Raw genomic sequence first — 12,429 nt, forward strand, 5'->3', positions numbered from 1 at the left:
AATGAGTGGAATGGAGCGAGTAAACATTTAATCAGTTGGTTACTCTTTCGAAAACTACAAAGACCAGGGGAAACACAATGAAGTTACTTGGTAATACATTTAAAACTAATACAATATATTTTTTTTTACTCAATGCATAATTAATTTCTGGAATTCATTGCCAGAGGATGCGGTGAACGCTATTAGCGTCGCTGCATTTAAAAAAGGTTTGCACAAGTTCCATTATTAAGGTAGAGCTGCAGAAATTCACTGCTTACTCTTGGGATAAGCAGCTTGGAATCTATCTACCCTTTGGGATCCTGCCAGTGACCTGGCTTGGCCACTGTTGGGAACAGGATACTGGGCTTGATGGACCTTTGGTCTGACCCAGTATGGCTAGTCTTATGATCTTAGCCTGAGCAGTGATCTGTGGCGGGGCATTGGCCCACACAGGCCAAATTGGTAGGAGGTAGAGGCCAGGACCAGGGCAGCAATAGGTCAGAAGGAAGGGCAACGATAGCCTGAGTGGTAGAAAGGAGAGGAGGGAAGCTTTTTCAATGGAAAGGAAGCTGTAGAACTAGGGGTCACACATTATGAAGCAACAAGGGAGAAGATTCAGGAATAATGTCAGGAGGTGTTTTTTTTTCAGAATGGTGGATGCCTGGAATGCTCTGCCAGAGGTGGTGTTGATGACCAGGACAGAGGCAGACTTCAAAAAAGCATGGAAAACACAGAGGATTCTTTGTGGCAAGAGAATAGTAATGAGGGCACTGGGCAGCCTTCACTGAGCAACGGTTGCAGCTCAGGCAGCAGTGATATGGCTCGACTGTGCTTCCTGGCTGGCATGGGATAATCTGTACAGTGTAGCAGTTGCAACACTAAAGGGGACCCAGAGGAATTGGGAGTTCAGTTCTACATGGGAATTTGGATAAATATGCATAAAATTGGAACTGGCTAGACTACCTGGGCCTTTTTGGTCTTTATCTGTCATCATTTGCTATATCACTGCAAAGAGATGGGAAAGGAAGAAAGAAAATGGAGGAGGGAAAAGAGGGGAAATTGAGAAATAGGATTTGAAAGATTGCTGCCAACTTGAAAAAAAGGGCCCATGATGATAGAATCAATTAATAGCTGGGTCTGTCTGGCAGGCTGCAAGTACAATAATAACTAGAAATCTAATAAAAATGCAGGTATTCATATAGCAGGGCCTGTCTGGCAGACTATGCACGCCTCATGTTGACCAGGTCAGAGATTGGTGTTATTTGGGTACTATCTGGAAAGGCCATAGGAAGCTCTATGTTCAGCCAACAGCAATGGTAACATTACAAAACTTTGGGTAGGGAGAGGTACTCTGTGTGAACTAAACAGGAGATCTTGCATGCTCATCTACTTAAGAGGGAAGAGTACAAAGGAGGAAGATGATAAAACCTGCTTTAGATTAAAAAACAAACAAACCCGACATTTTACAAGCAGTTGTACTCTATGGCTTGCAGCTATCTCTCTAGTAGTGTGGTTGGGAATAACTGGGCAGATTGTATGGTCCAGTTGGCCTTTACCTGCTGTTATGTACGCTTATGTTATGCCGTAACAGAAATATTCTATCTTCCTACTATAATGAAAGGTACACAAGGTACACTACTCAAATATTTTAACTACTGTTTTTAAGTTTGTAATATTTATTTCAAAATAAAATTGAGGGTACATTCAATAATTTTTCCAAAAGCAAGCATAAGATCATTTGCATTATTCTTTGGAGAAAATTTGTTTCCTGATTCCTACAACAGCATCAGAGCGATGGCAAGTCTGACCACATCATGTGCTAAAGTGTTGTGGACCTTCTTTCTCCGCTGTTGTATGTTATTCTCAGCAACATGTTTGGAATCTTAATTTTGATCTTCAATGATATACGATAGATCCAAAATTAGATGACTCGTCTCAACCGCCACCTGCAAACTATTACATTTTGCTGCAAAACAGTCCAGAACAAGCGGGTCTGATGAATTTCTGGAATTAATTCCAGAGCAGGCCTGTGGAGCAAAAGGTTCACTCTGACTTCCTAGAATACACCAAGTTAGATGCTGCTGTTTTGTGTACATTCCACAGCCACACTGCAAAACACAATCTGACAAACTAGAACCAGAGGCAGCACCTGAGGGAACAGACCAAAAGTGTCCTTTGTGCGTATCAGTCAGGATCTCTCCATCATCATGTTCCAGACAGCGGGCTACAGACTCCAGGGACTGGCAAAAGCTATTAGCAACTATTTGGTATTCTGTTCGAGTGCAGTTGAGGTCTTCAAGAATACTACTGCCAATGCCGCCAGCCTAGAAAAGAAAAGTAATCTTAGCATCTACAGGCTGTGTGTGTATATTCAACTTACAGAAATTCACGGGCTCAATTTACAAAAATACTCTATCCAGTGATTCCCAAACCTGTCCTGGGGAACCTGGAGCCAGTCAGCCTTTCAAGGTAGCTGAAAGGTATATGCACGAGATCAGTCTGTATGCAACAGAGACAATGCAAGCAAATTTATTTCATGCCTATTCATTGCAGATATCCTACAAACCTGATTTGCTGGACTTTTTTCAGGACATGTTTTGGCATTGTTGTGCATTTTCTGTTACCAGTAGACAAGATAAATGCACAATTATACATCTTGAGATGTGCAGGAGATGGAGACCACATTGTAGCTAATTTTGTATACATTGTCCCCATTACCCATATATAATGCTACCTTGATTTCTGGGCTGCCAGGACAACTTGAGCACAAACACAGAACTAAATGTTACTGCTAAATTCACACTGCCAAGTCTACTAACAGTGAAAAATGACTGCCTGGAGAGAGACTTCTGGAAGCAGCTAAGTTTTGCTTTGGATTGATCCTTTGAATAATTAAAAGACAATCATTTATTGCTGCATCCATTTTCCCTTGCTCAGTACCATATATATTAATGTAAGAAAGGCAAAATGGCACGAGGCCCTGCCAACTGCATGACAAATCAACATGCCAACAGCTATCAGCATATGCTGTATATCAAACCCACCATGAGGCACTGTATCTCAATATGTGCACTACATTAATAATTAGGTTTGCTGAGACAGCATACGTTATATCCAGAGGACGGCATTCTTTTTCTGGTCACACAAGAAAAGCAATAAAATCTGAGAAATTGATGTGTGAAGATACTGTGCTGTGACTCTTAAGCCTCAACTGAACTAAAACGTTGGAAAAAGGTGGACTATATATATATTAGTCCAGCATATACAGAAGTAATTCCCAGCTGGATTGATGCTGACTGGATCCCCACTAAGAATACTGCAAACTGTGAGGATCTTTACCTAATTCTAGAAGAAACACCACAATCCTGCAAGGATCCTTATACAATCAGGAGTGAGTTGTATTTGAGGAGTATGATTGTGTTCAAGTCCCAGAAGGAAGGGACAGAAAGCTCTACAGAGGACAGGTATTTGTACAGCTGTTGTCCAAGCAGTTGGGAGTGGGAAAGAGGACAGAGAGACTGCAGTGAACCTTATGAAATTACAACATCTGTGGATTTCAAGTTTCTAAAAGAAAGAAGCCTGCATGAAATGGAAACCAGAGAGTGCAACAGTGGATTGGAGAACATGTTCCCCTGGAGGAAATCCAGAAATGAGCATGCCTGGACTTGAACAGACCTTTGAAACACGTTTTCAGAGTCCATTTCTTCCAAACAGAAAATTATGAGCTGTGGATTTCCTCACAGAAACGTGTGTGTTAGTTGTCCTAAGGAACAAAAATAGCAACCTTAACATCAAGATAACGCAAGCTTGAACTCGGAGTATCTAAAGAAAGGAAAAGAAAAAAAGTGCAACAACTATAGATATCTTGTTTTGGTTTCATCTGATCTGTAGATGTTCAATTTTTGGGACTTTGAAACATTTTAGTTACCTTAAGTTAAGAACTTGTAAATCTTTTAAAATAGAATCCATAGCTTCATTAGTTCAATATCCATTAGATGAATATATGTAAAATGTATTTCTGCTATTGCAAAGTTCATAAAATTAATTTAGTAAAGTTGTGTTGAGAATTTATTTGCTTCTCATCTGTGGGAGGAGAGGATGTTTCAAAGCACATCCATAGAATATCCTGGGTCTGTGCAGTCAAATGTTCCTAATTAGGGGTGAAAGGTGAAACAAACATAGAAATGACGGCAGACAAGAACCAAAATGAAAATGGTCCATCAAGTCTGCCCAGCAAGCCCACAGCAGCAGCTGCCATGCAAGTTATCCACATGTTTAACAGATTTCCAGTCCCTAAAAGTCGAACCCTTGTTGGTTAGTGTTTGAATCCAATTCCCCTTTACCCCTTACCATTGAAGCAGAGAGCAATATTGAGATGCATCAAAAGTATCAGGCGTCAAGGGTACTAACTGCCGCATCAGCAAGTTACCCCCATCCTTATTTGTTTCCCTAGACCGTAGACGTCAGGGCCCTTGTTGTTTGCTGTCTGAATCCAAGCCTCATTTTCACCTGCTGTTGAAGCACAGAACGAGGATGGAGTTGCATCAACAGTATGAAAGTTTATTGGTTAAGGGTAGTCATCGCCACATCAGCAAGTTACCCCCATACACTCATTTCTTCATTTCCATCCTGTAGTCTTTAGGATCCACAGTATTTATCCCATGTCCTTTTGATTTCTTTCACTGTTTTCATCTTCACTACTTCCTCTGGAAGAGCAGGCCAGGCATTCACCACCCTTTCCATGAAGAAATATTTCCTGACATTAGTTCTGAGTCATTCTCCCTGGAGTTTCATTTCGTGACTCCTATTTCTATTGATTTTTTTCCAACAGAAAAGGTTTGTCGATTGTGCATCATCAGATAACTGAAAGTTTTTAGAGGTCTGTATCATATTTCCCCTGCACCTCCTCTCTTCAAGTGTATACATATTCAGATCCTTCAGGCTCTCCTCATAGGTCATCTCATAGACCCCCCACACCATTTTGGCACTCCTCTGGACCGCCTCTATCCTGTCTCTGTCCCTTTTGCGATACGGACTCCAGAACTGAACACAGTACTCCAAGTGAGGCCTCACCAAGGACCTGTACAAGTGCATCATCACCTCCTTTTTCTTACTGGTTATCCCTCTCTCTCTATGCAAGCCCAGCATTGTTCTGGCTTTAGCTCTTACCATGTCACACTGCTTTGCCATTTTTAGATCTACAAGATCCCTCTCTTAGTCCACAGACATCAGTCTTCCATCTCCCATCACATATAGATGCATGACTGATCTTCTTGGCATTGAATCCCAGCTTCCAAGTCTTAAACCAATCTTCAAGCTTTCTTATATCATTTTTAATTCTCTCTACTTCTTCAGGAATGTCCATTCTATTTGCAGATGATACTAAGATCTGCAACAGACAAATTTTACCTTCTATTCTTTCCACAATGTTGCTCACAAAGATACTGAACAGAACTGGTCTCAATACTGAACCCCAAGGTACTCCACTTAACAGTTTTCTCTTCGGAGTAGGTTCCTTTTACCATGACACTCTGTCTCCTTTCAGTCAACCAATTTATAATCCACATGACCACTTTGGCACTCACTCCCAAGCTTCTCATTTTATTCACAAGCCTCCTATGAGGGACAGTATCAAAAGCTTTGCTGAAATCCAAGTGGATAACAGAGTGCTCTTCCTCAATCCAATTCTCTTGTCAAAGCAATACCCCAGTACTAGAACAGATGGCCTTGAAACTGTATTCGATTTCCTCCGAATCCAAAAGAATCTGCATAGTAACATTTTTCCATATAGTCATCTCCTTTCCTTAACCAGCACAATAACCTGCAGTGGATGCTAATCATTATCGGGTGCTCCTTAAACATGAGGGATTCCTCCTCCTTATTCTCCCCAAAGTTTCAATTATGCAGGGACTACATGATCAAGAAGGCAGCTCCTCTTTTTGAAAAAGGTGCAGCCTCGCCCTCGTCAAGGTCCTTATTATGATCCCCCTGTGGGTCTTTGAACCCATCCAAGGAATCTGAAGAATTCTCCACCTCTCATAACCACTGGTCCTCCCTAATTCTGGCTCTCTTCCTGTCCTGCAATATAGAAGAACCAGAGTACTTCAGAAGGGATGGGGACATATTTGATAAAGTGCCCTTCCCCATACAGAAGACTTACAGAACTCTGAAAACTTCTTTAGATATCTCCGCCCAAGGCAGAGAGGAGACCTCAAATACCAGAGGAGGAGCTGGCTGAAGAATTCCTAATGCCAACCCAATCCACTGTTCCAGGCTGAGGCCTATGGTCCCTTTCACAGACCTGTGGCTGCAAAATGGCTACTAAATTTGTGACCCTCTGGAGACCTGTAGATCATCCTTGATCCTGGCCCCGGACCCCCTAGGAGAAGGAATCACAGCTCCACAAATCTCCCTGAGCCGCTAAACATTTGCGGCAGTTTTGCTGCCTAAGCCTTCCTGGGGTTGCTGGCTCGGCAGTCCCATCCCAGGCTTTCCAGAAGGGAGATCACTCTGTCGGTTGCCCGATGGCTCTCCTCTCATGATTTCACCCTGATCAGCCAATCGTCTAGGTAGGGATGGACAAGGATTCCTTCCCGTCCGAGCGCCGCTGCTACCACTACGATCACCTTGGTGAAGGTCCGCGGCGCTGTGGCTAACCCGAAGGGCAAAGCCCGGAATTGGAAGTGTCGTCCCAGAACCTTGATGCGTAGGTAGCCGAAAAAGTAAGGAATCTGGGAGTAATAATGGACCCAGAAATCAACCTGAAGCAACACATATCTATAAAAGTAAGAGAAGGCTACGCAAAACTTATGGTCCTCAGAAGATTGAAACCATTACTCACACCTGCCCACTTCAGAACAGTATTGCAAACACTTATCTTTTCTAGCACTGACTACTGCAACGCACTCTTACTAGGACTCCCAAGCACATCGATAAGACCACTCCAGATACTTCAAAATACTGCAGCCAGAATACTAACGGGAAAAAAGAGGAGGGACCATATAACCGAAACTCTAGCAGACTTACATTGGTTACCCATCGAATACAGGATAAAATACAAAGCCTTATGCACCATACACAAACTAATATATGATAAAGAAGCAGACTGGCTAAACACAGCCTTACGAGTACACGTTCCACAAAGAAACCTCCGCTCAGCAAACAAAGCACTACTAACAATCCCTTCAGTAAAGTCAGCAAAATTAACCCAAGTGAGAGAAAGGGCTTTATCATTGGCTGGGCCCATACTATGGAACACGATGCCACCCGAACTCAGATTACAGAATAATCTCAAAACTTAAGAAAAAGCTAAAAACATGGCTCTTTAAAAAAGCCTTCACTAAAGAGGGTGGAGGGTAGAGAATGAAAGTACAAGGTAATGCAGATGAGAATGAATTTAATCAATCCTACTTTTAAGAACATAAGGCTTGATGGACCCTTGGTCTGACCCATACTGGGTCAGACCAAGGGTCCATCAAGCCCAGCATCCTGTTTCCAACAGTGGCCAATCCAGGCCATAAGAACCTGGCAAGTACCCAAAAACTAAGTCTATTCCATGTAACCATTGCTAATGGCAGTGGCTATTCTCTAAGTGAACTTAATAGCAGGTAAGAAGTAATATTTCAAAGCGATAGTAACTCAATAATATACCTGGACTTGACCAACATTACTCAAATAATGATTTTATTTATGAAATTGTAACTGAACTTTATTGGCACCTGTTAGAATGTAAGATATCCTACATTTACTTACCTTAGTCTATGTGCCTATTTGTAAACCGTTGCGATGGTATATAACTTAGCGACGGTATAGAAAAGTTTTTAAATAAATAAATAAATGATTCCGATGAATCGGGATATGCAGGTAGGCTTCTGACAAGTCTAAGGCCGTGAGGAATTCCCCTGGCTGTACTGCGGTCTTGACTGAGCGCAGAGTTTCCATGCGAAACCTCGGGACCCTTAAGTATCGATTGACTGACTTGAGGTCCAATACGGGCCGGAAAGTGCCCTCTTTCTTGGGTACCATGAAATAAATGGAATAGTGCCCAGAATCCATTTCCCATGCAGGTACTGGGATTATGGCTTTCAAGGACAGGAGCCTCGCCAGGGTAGCTTCCAATGCTGCCTTCTTGTGGATTGGACACGGAGATTCCACAAACCTGTCCGGAGGGATGTGATGGAAGTCCAGATAATACCCCTCTCGGATGATGGCGAGGACCCACTGGTCCGACGTAATCTCGACCCATCTGGGGTAGAAAAGGGTTAACCTGCCCCCTATGGCTTCGTCCCCCGGATGGATCGGCTGATTCTCATTGTGGGGTGCGGCCGGGACCCGGACCAGAGCCGGCTCCCCTCTTGTGCTGCTTGGTCCGAAAGGACTGGTTCCTGGCCTGAGGACGAGGTGCCTGGTAGCGACTCCTATAGGGAGTGAAGCGTTGGGAGCTTCTACCTCTGGAGGGCCTCGGAAAGATGCGCTGGTTCTTCTTGGACCTGTCTTCCGGCAGTCGAGGTACTGGAGAGGCGCCCCATGTGCTGGCCAGTTTATCTAGGTCGCTGCCGAACAGGAGAGAACCCTTGAACGGCATTCTAGTGAGATGTGTCTTAGAAGGAGCATCGGCTGACCAATTCCGTATCCAGAGCTGCCTTCTGGCTGCTACGGAGGATGTCTCCCCCTTGGCTGTCATACGGACTAGGTCGGAGGCGGCATCCGTAAGGAACGAGAGAGCTGACTCCATGTCCGCTGCCGGAGCATTGTTCCTGACCTACGACAAACAGGAACGCGTCACCACTGTGCAGCAGGTTGCGATTCGCAAAGACAGAGCTGCCACCTCAAAGGTTTGTTTCAGGATGGCGTCCAGGCGTCGGTCATGAGCCTCCTTGAGGGCCACCCCCCCCTCCACTGGAATGGTAGTGCGCTTGACCACAGCGCTAACCAAGGCGTCCACCTTAGGGCACGCCAGCATATCCTTAATTGCCGGGTCCAGGGGGTACATGCCAGATAGGGCCCGACCCCTCTTGAATGAGGCCTCCGGCGCATTCCACTCCAAATCGATCAGCTGTTGCGCCGCTTGCAGGAAGTGGAATGGCGGGCTGTGGGACGAAGACCCTCCAAGCAGGGGGTTCTGCGTAGATGCCTCCATGGTGCTGGGGCCTGGAATAGCCAACTCCGTCAGGCACTGAGAAACCAGGTCGGAGAGATCTTCCTTGGGAAAGAACCGCCTCATAGTTCGATATGGCTCTATCCCCGGGGGAAGGTCCCTCTCTTCCAGGGGTCTGGACTCGTCCTCCGAGACATCAGGGTCCGCATGAGCCGGACTGCCCGGAGGCGGGTGCCCGCGCTAAGGGCAAGAAGGTCCGGGGGCAGGGTCAGCCGGAGCAGCAGCAGCAGGGCCTGGACGCCGACTGCATCTGTACGAAGGCGTGGATCCCCTTAAATAAGTCCACCCAGGAAATGGAAGCAGTCTCCAGCCGTCGGGGTACCAGGTCCCCTGGGATTCCTGGCTGTTCGAGACGGCCCGCTAGATCCGGGGTGGCCCCTGGGGAACTGTCGGTAAACCTCGGTTGAGACTAGTCCTGACCCGAGGCTCCCACGGCCTCCTCACATTGGGCACAAAGGGAGTCTGGCTCCTCGCTCTGCGTGGCTCTAAGCTGGCACGCTGAGCACAGGCCAAGAGCTTTCACGCCGGAATCAGGAGGTGCCGCCTGTGGAGACGCCGGGGCGTTTAGGTGTTCCATCGCGTCTTGCGAATGCAGGGTGCCGGCGCTTATGCTGTCAGCAATATGCGCTCTATAATAATATGCGCCCAATAATATGCGATCAGCAGCGCTCAGCAATATGGGTTCAGCAATATGCGTTCAGCAATATGCGTTCAGCAATATGCGCTCAATAATAAACAATATGTGCTCAATAATATGCGTTCAGCAATATACGCTCAATAATATACAATATGCGCTCAATAATATGCGTTCAGCAATATGCGCTCAATAATATATGCTTAGCAATCTATATGCGTTGTGCGCCTATCAACAGGCGCCTATCCATGGGCGCTCAATACCTGAACAAGGCAGACAAAATGGCGACCTCCACGGCGTGCCGCATGCAGGCAACGCCGCCGATCCTCGTACCTCGGAGACCAAAAAGTAAGAGATGTACGCCTTACCTGATCCTCGGCGCTTCCCGGCTGTAACCCGGGTGGTCTCCGGCTGCGGGGGGAGAGGGGAAATACTTTCACCGCCGCGCTTGAGGAAGTGCACCCGCTGCCTCTAAGCCGCCGAACTCGTCTCGCACGGGGGCTAAGTCCACGCCGGGACCGAGGCGCCTCTCAGCCAGGCCCGAGCCCTTCCCGCTCGGGGGCTAGATCCTGCCGCGGTTCGGCCACCGGACAGAGGCGTAGACCTCCGAGGGATCGCGGAAATCACCTCGGGAAACTCAACTGGGGGAGGGACCCGAGGGTATCACCGCAGGAGTGCGGGGCTCGTCTTCTGTGAAATTTGGAAAGTAGAAAGTAGAATTGGAAAACACGCTCAGCGAGCGTGCAGGCGCTCCAAACTGCTTTGGAGACGGAAATTACTGAGTTGCTTCACTTCCTGTGGGGGTATATGTACCCGTGCTGACGTCAGATCCGTCTCCAACTGCTAGCACGAGCACACTATACCCACTTGTTCTGAGTCCATCTGCTACACGCTAGGAAATACCTTATTATCCATGTACTTTTAACCTTACCTTGTTGACAATCTTTGTAATACCCATCCTAATATCCCCTTATTGAAATATGTATTTCTAATATCCCCTGTTGAAATATGTAAACCATTGTGATGGCATTACTAAATGATGGTATATGAAACTCAGTAAATAAATAAATAAATGTAACTTGCCTTGAGCTACCAATGGAAAGGTGCGAATTAAACCTAAGGCAAATTAAAAAGAAAAAGAAAAAAAAACATATGTACAGCTGGAAACATCCCACACTGCTGAATAGAGCATGTATGTTCTCTTAAATTATTTGATGGTAGAGATTCCAGTTTGTCATTTGCAAGGTAAAAAATATTACAGATATGCACTTTTATAATGTGTGTGAAGAAATACTTCCCACTTAAGACTGATTTTATACTCCTAAGCATCTTTGCAGAAATAAAATATAGCATATTAACCCACACGGGATAAACAAGGTGCTAAAGCACCATTCATAATCTTACATAAATTGCTTTTTCCTATGAATAAATTAAGCATCAGCATCCCCACCTGAGGGTTAGTTACCTGGTATCTTATGTACAAAGCCAAGTGAGTTTCAGTACAGCCTCCTCCCAGCAGTGCCAAAGGTTGCTTGAGTGTCATCTGCAGGACATGCTCTGCGGTATGGCAGGCACGCTGAAACAAACACCACAGCATGGTTACACTTAGACTATACCTACTGCTATTCTCAATATAATATACAATTAGAAGTGTTAAAGACATATAGACTTTTCATATAATGAAATGCAGTAAAGAGTTGCTTACCTGTTGCAGGTGTTCTCTTAGGACAGCAGGATGTTAGTCCTCACACATGGGTGACATTGGATGGAGCCCGGCACTAGAAACTTTGACCGGCACACTCAGCATGTCACTATCCACGCGTCCACATGGTGTCTCTCTTCAGTGTCATAACATGGAATTACGAAAAAATAAAATAAAAACATAAAACCCAACTCTGCAGGGGTTGGGTGGGTTTTGTGAGGACTAACATCCTGCAGTCCTAGGAGAACACCTGCTACAGGGTAAGCAACTCTTTCTCCTAGGGCAAGCAGGATGGTAGTTCTCACACATGGGTGAATTCCTAACCACAGGTTGTTCCCAAATAATAGCAAGACCAACCAGCAACGAACCAAGTGCCAATGGGCACAACACTGGCGCAACACTTAGTAACAGAGGGAAACAGCCTGAAGCTGAATAATGGGCCATAGGAAGAGTTGGGTTCTACAGCTGAAAGAGATTCCGGAGGACAGACTGGTCGAAGCTGCTATCGTGTCGGCCATCCCTGTCCAAATAGTAGCGGGCGATTAAAGAGAACTCCATGTCGCAGCTTTGCAGATCCTGGACATGGGGGACTGCTCTCAAGTAGGCTACCAAAGCCGCCATGGTTCTGACAGGCCCTCCAGCTGCAGTCCCGCTTGCGCATAGCAGAAGGAAATGCAATCCGCCAGCCAGTTAGACAGGGTTTGCTTGGCAACCTCAACTCCTAATCTATTGTCAAAAGGATGGAGAGTTGCGTGGATTGCCTGTGGCCTGCTGTCCACTCCAGGTAGGTGGCCAAGGCTCTCTTCCAATTAAAGCTGTGCAGAGCCTGTTTGCTCTGGTGCAAATGAGGCTTGGGAAAAAGGTGGGTAAGATGATCAACTGGTTAAGATGGAATCAGTCACCACTTTAGGCAAGAATTTAGGGTACGTACGCTGAACCACCCTATCATGAAAGAAC

General features: G+C 45.6%; 1 protein-coding gene across 8 annotated transcripts in view; it reads right to left on the reverse strand.

Annotated features, from left to right (window-relative positions):
* Positions 1 to 276: 276 nt before the first annotated feature.
* The window catches only part of MKKS (McKusick-Kaufman syndrome), an 85,182-nt gene continuing 73,029 nt past the window's right edge, over positions 277 to 12,429 (reverse strand). For all 8 annotated transcript variants that reach the window (XM_029593526.1, XM_029593525.1, XM_029593531.1 and 5 more), the window contains 2 exons: positions 11,236 to 11,346; positions 277 to 2,303 (listed from right to left, as the gene is read on the reverse strand). In XM_029593526.1, coding sequence (XP_029449386.1) covers positions 1,863 to 2,303; positions 11,236 to 11,346 — 552 coding nt within the window. In that variant the 3' untranslated portion in view covers positions 277 to 1,862. The remainder of the gene's footprint in view (positions 2,304 to 11,235; positions 11,347 to 12,429) is intronic.

The sequence above is a fragment of the Rhinatrema bivittatum genome, chromosome 3 (genome assembly GCF_901001135.1).
Source record: "Rhinatrema bivittatum chromosome 3, aRhiBiv1.1, whole genome shotgun sequence".
Lineage (NCBI taxonomy): Eukaryota > Metazoa > Chordata > Amphibia > Gymnophiona > Rhinatrematidae > Rhinatrema > Rhinatrema bivittatum.